The 5850-nt window shown below is 35.3% G+C and overlaps 1 protein-coding gene and 1 pseudogene across 1 annotated transcript; one reads left to right on the top strand and one right to left on the bottom strand.

Annotated features, from left to right (window-relative positions):
* Positions 1 to 989: 989 nt before the first annotated feature.
* On the bottom strand, positions 990 to 1946 carry LOC127228062 (olfactory receptor 52Z1P). Its single transcript, XM_051192499.1, has one exon. The coding sequence runs from the start codon at positions 1944 to 1946 to the stop codon at positions 990 to 992; it is 957 nt and encodes a 318-aa protein (XP_051048456.1).
* Positions 1947 to 3554: 1608 nt separating this feature from the next.
* LOC127228984 (uncharacterized) lies at positions 3555 to 3681 on the top strand (annotated as a pseudogene).
* Positions 3682 to 5850: the final 2169 nt, after the last annotated feature.

Genomic DNA, 5850 nt, shown 5'->3' with positions numbered 1-5850 from the left:
TTCTTACATGCCCTAACATCCTATCATTAAATTACTTCCTAAGGGACATCTTTTACTACTGTTCTTAATTGTAAAAATACACGATGGTGGAAATTCTGCAATCCACACTGTCTTTTATAATGACCAACAGGGGAACTATTTTTCTCATTTATTTAGGGGGAAATGATTTTAATTAATTTCAATAGTTCAATTAATGCATTAGTTAATGAGGTTTATTTATCTCTATTGCAAACTCCTGTTCTTAAAGTTTTAAATGTTGCATGCTCTAGGATTGTCTAAGAAAGAAAGAGAAAATATTTTTCTGATGAAAAATTCAGTATTCATGAGATGCAGACTAGTTTTCAAATAATAATAAAATAATACATAGATTATTTTCATTTTATGCTTGACACTTTTGAAGCTAAATATTCAAGAGGCCATGAAGAGTAATAGTCATGGCCAAAACTGAACAATTAAAATTCTAATCTCGAACTCAGAGCATAAATGATCAGGGACTAAGCTACACTGCTAAAGTGGTACTTAAACTTTTTATGAAGTATTGCCATTGTATATTTCCCTATTTTAACTTCCTATGGACACTCTTACCTGTTGGGAGGACTGGATGGGAGAGGTAAGGAGCATCAGAATCTGGAGTGGTGGGTCAAAAATCACTTGGAATGTAAAATTTTAAAAATACATTTAATAAAAAATAATACTGACAAAACAGTGAAAAAAGAGAGGGTGAAATGTGACAGGTTGATAATTGACATTTGCTTTTCAGTTGCTTGGTTTGTGAATACGGGCCCTATTCTTAGTTCTCTGGAGATATTGCAAGTGACCTGAATATAGAACAAAAATTAAGCTGTCTAATACTACCTTTGTTCTAAACAAGAGACAAATAATCAATAAGAGCTCAACTGTCATTCTCACTTTTAATGCTGACATGACAGAAGAATTCAGTTATGTAATTTATAGAAGAACACTTTAAGATCAAACTTCAATGTTCCATATCAAAACCACACCTTACTGAATGAAACCATCTGAAAAATCCTGTCTTGAATTTGCTTTGTCTTCACTCCATAAATGATGGGGTTGAGGGCAGGAGGTACCACCACATAGAGGTTAGCAAAAAGAATGTGCATGTAACGTGGTATGTTGTGGCCCCCAAAACGGTGAGCAAAAAAGGTAAAGAGAGAAGGTGTATAGAATAGAAGGATGACACAGACATGGGAGCCACATGTACCTAGAGCTTTGAGTCTGGCATCCCGAGAAGGAATTCTAAATACTGAATGAAGTATAAGGGTGTAAGAGATGATGATAAGCACAATGTCTAGGCCTATGGAAAATAAAGGTACAGTCATTCCATAGTAAATATTGACTTTGATATTGTCACAGGCCAACCTAGCAATGCCCATGTGTTCACAGTAGGAATGATAAATGATGCTTCTTCCGCAGTAGGTGAGCCGATAAACTAGAAAGACCAAGGGGAAACAGATGAGGAAGCTTCTAGTCACAGACGCAATGCCCATTGTGCCGATGACTGATGAGGTTAGAATGGTGGTGTACCTTAGAGGAAAGCAGATGGCTACATAACGGTCAAATGCCATAGCCAGCAGTATGGCAGACTCTGTCACAAACATAAAGTGGAGAAAGAACATCTGACACACACAGCTAGCAAATGAAATGCCACCAGCTCGAAACCAGAAGATGGCAAGAACCTTTGGGGTGGTCACTGTAGATAGAATGATATCAGCTAGAGCCAACATGGAGAGGAAAAGGTACATGGGTTCATGAAGACTGTGATCAGTGAAGATCAGAAATATTAATAGGGTATTGCCTACAAGGGCCAGTATGTACATTGAACAAATGGGGATAGAGAGCCAAATGTGTGCATATTCTAGCCCTGGGATTCCAATCATGGTGTACCAGACATCCCTGAGGTTGGTGTGATTTGAAGACATAGACATCTCTTCTCTGTACTCTGTCCTCAGATACTGGAGCTTGGGGCTGAAGAAAAATTGAAATTACAAATTGTATGGTTATTAGAGTAACATGCAGTATCACTTTGTAGAACTTATTACATGGGTTGGCACACACGATTCAGTTAATGCTAGCCAGGTACATCTCATTAACAGGAAAAGAAAAACTTGTAAGGGCTTGACAACAGTGATTACTATAATGAACAGAACAAAGCTTTAAGTGTTGAAGTCAGGGTTAGAAACTCTACTAAACTTTTATGTTTAAGATTAAACATACAAATCCTTGAATGTGTGAAAGGATTCCCATATCATTTCAGGTTTTGTTCAGTTGTTCATTTCTTGATTCTTAATCAAAATACTCTTATTGAAGTTCTAGAATTGTTGTGGTCAGGATATTTCTTACTGTTTTCTTTGAAGCGCAACACTACTGCTATCAATGCTAACCACTATCCTGGTACTCTAATATAAACATTTGCATAAGTGATTGCTTTTCCTTATTATAGCAATACATTTTTAGAAAGTGTTAGAAATGGATGAAATCTTTGATTTGCACAGTCTTGTATTTAATAACTGCAAAACTAAAATGTTCTTGCTTTACATCACAGTCCATATTTGTTTCAGTTTAAGCAATACTACATAGAAGGAGCATTTTCTTTTAGAACTAACTCAGTGTAAGCTGTGCTTTTTTTTATTTTCTAAACACCACTTTCCTCCAACAATGTCCCACCTACACTGATTTTTTTTTTCGATTACATCTTCTAGATCATGTTTAAATTTTAGTATTTTTTCTTTATTTCAATTTATGATCAAACATAAATACAGAAAAAGGGAGAAATTATTTCAGAGAAAACAAAGTAATGAAATAATTAAGTCACAAGTTGAAAGTGTCATTGACCAGACCAGGATCACCTTATGCTAAATTAATAGTTGAATATAGATCAGCACATACTCTACTTCAACTATCTTTCCCTATGCAAGAACTGAAATATGTGATTATAAACAACCACATTTCTAATCAGTTCAGATAGAAATGGTATCATTTGTGCATTCATCAAATTTGTGCAATATCAAAAAAGGTAATGGCTGTGTTTTTTTTAATTTAATTTTGAAACTAGCTTGTTTTTCATGTCAATCCCAGTTCCCTCACATGTTCCTCTTCCCTTGTCCCCCTCCCAATCCCCATCCGATCCCCTTTCTGCTCCCCAGGGAGGGTGAGGCCTTCCATGGTATCTTCAAAGTCTGTCATATCATTTGTAGCAGGGTCTAGGCCCACCCCCACGTGTCTAGGCTGAGAGAGTATCCCTCTATGTGGAATGGGCTCCCAAAGTCCATTCCTATACTATGGATAAATACTGATCCACTACCAGAGGCCCCATAGACTCCCCAGTCCTCCTAACTAGCACCCACATTCAGGGGGTCTGGGTTAGTCCTATTCTGGTTTCCTAGCTATCAGACTGGAGTCCATGAGCTCCTGCTTGTTCAGGTCAGCTGTTTTTGTGATTTTCTAATATATATATATATATATATATATATATATATATATATATATATAATTTTTATTCTACATATCAATCCCAGTTCTCTCTCCCTCCCTCCTTCCTTGTGCAGTGGCAGTATGGTAGCCCATGAGGTTTATCCAAGGCACAACTATTGCTAATTGAAACTTTTCCTAAATATATTTTTATTGAGAAATAATAGAGAAAATTTTTGTTTCTAGAAAGAACTAGATGGATCAATTCTGAAGGCTGTTTTTAGACTTCATAGTACCCTGGAAAGAGAATCTTTCCTTAGGTACATCTACCTCCGGCATACCCGATGCCATCGCTATTATGCTCTCCTAATACATTCTTACAGTTCTGTCTTACAGTGTTTCTGATATTATTTTCATTATTACATGGCTTTCACCATCATTGCCATCATAATCCTTCATTATTAGATTTATCATCTAAATTATTGTATTAAAATAGGAATGAGAGGAAAGTATTAAACCATGGCCTGTGTTTATAAAACTTTCAAAGGATTAATGGGGGACAAGCTTTCTTATCCTGCTGTGTTGGAAATGTTGTATGTGTGACAAAAATAAGTGACCATAAATGGTGACAGTGAGAAGATAATCATTTAAGTAAAGAAAGGATTAAAAAATATTGATTTTCTTTTAAATACCAAAGAGATGAAAGCCTCAGTTTTGTCAATGTCCAAAGAACTAAGTGATGAAAGATTTTAAGGAAGGATCTTAACAGACTTTTTTTTTTTTAAATTAAAAGTATACTGTGATGAAAGACAATTCAATGAATGTTGGTATTCTACTTCCTTAATTAAAACAAAATGAAATACAGGGAAATAATGAGATCCATGTGTGAGATTTTTTTTGGAAATACTACACTTGAAACACATATTTAAAAATAAACATCAATACTTATTTATTCTAAACCTCATGTGAAAAATAGCTGAAAAATTGTCTACCATAAGACCCAGCTATACTATTCATGGGCAATACCCAATGGATTCTACCTCTTACTAGAGAGATATTTATTTATCCATTTTAATTGCTTCTCTACTCATTATAGCCTGATTGGAACCTGTTTAGATGTCCATCAATTGAGAAACTGATAACAAAGCTATGCTACAGTTACCTAATGAAGTAGAAAACTGAAATTATGAAATTTGCAAGTAAATGGATAAATCGAGAATCAATTATCCTGAGTGAGGTAATGCAGACTGCAAAAGACAAATACTGCATGGTTTCTATTGTATATGGATATTAACTTTTTAAATGTTTACATATATGCATTTCATCAGAATAACAAAGAGATTACATTACTAGTAAGGTAAGAAACATTAGGAAGGAAACTTCCATGGAAGCAGAAATAAAATAAGTCATCTTTATGAAGAGAAAACTATAACAGGAGAATTCAATGGAGAGGAGGATGTCAGTACAGGGTAAAGGAGGGAATATTGGGAAAGACAACTGACAGTAAAGGCATCTAGAAAGGCATTGAGCCATATTACTATAGAAACTTCCTAAAATAATATATATATGAAAGAAATTTATATAATATAATTTGGGTATACAGTGCTACAAGTAGACATAATCTTATATCATCAAATAAGACTCCCAGTGACAGAGTGGACTACATCTTATTTATCTGTTGCCCAAAGATGTCCCATGAACCAAACCCTAACCCTCACAAGCTATTCCCAGGACCATTGGTTACCCTCTACAGCCTAACAGCAATGACCCTTTGCTGGAAATACTACTCAATTATGCCATTTCGCAGAGAAATTAAACTTGTGTCCAACTAGAAACATCACCCTAACTGACTAGTTTTCATACTGTTAAAGATACAATACATGCTACTATAGTATAAAGCTAATCATGAATAGGATCCACCTACCATATCCTATGACCAACAACAGTGACCTGCCTGCAAGATATATTGGTGAGATAGTGGCACACATGTTGTTGGAGTATACAAGCGTGTTTGATTAGATTAAAACACATTTGATGGGATGGAATCCATATCTGACATTTCTGAATTATCCAAGAATTTAAGACTAGATAGGTAATGGACCCTAGGGGAACATACACTGCTATTATTCTGCTAAAGTAACATAGCAATACAATGACTCCTAATGCTCTGCTGCTATACCCATAGATCAGTACATTATTCAGCCTACATCAGGGAAGCTTCTTCTTTCAGTTGATGCTAATTAACACAGAGACCCATAACTAGGAACAGTTCAGAGAGTAAGAGACTGGGGTTCTAAGGCATAAATAGATGTCTTTATACAACTGTTCCTTCAAGACTCTACAATCTATGAGGAAGAGGAATTATAAATATTTTAAGAACTAGAGGTGATGGGTGACTTCAAGAAAACTGTATCTTCCAGG

This window comes from Phodopus roborovskii, unplaced genomic scaffold, assembly GCF_943737965.1.
Source record: "Phodopus roborovskii unplaced genomic scaffold, PHOROB, whole genome shotgun sequence".
In the NCBI taxonomy this organism is placed as follows: domain Eukaryota; kingdom Metazoa; phylum Chordata; class Mammalia; order Rodentia; family Cricetidae; genus Phodopus; species Phodopus roborovskii.
Note: the sequence above shows the minus strand (reverse complement) of the source record. Positions and strands in the feature narration are given on the sequence as shown.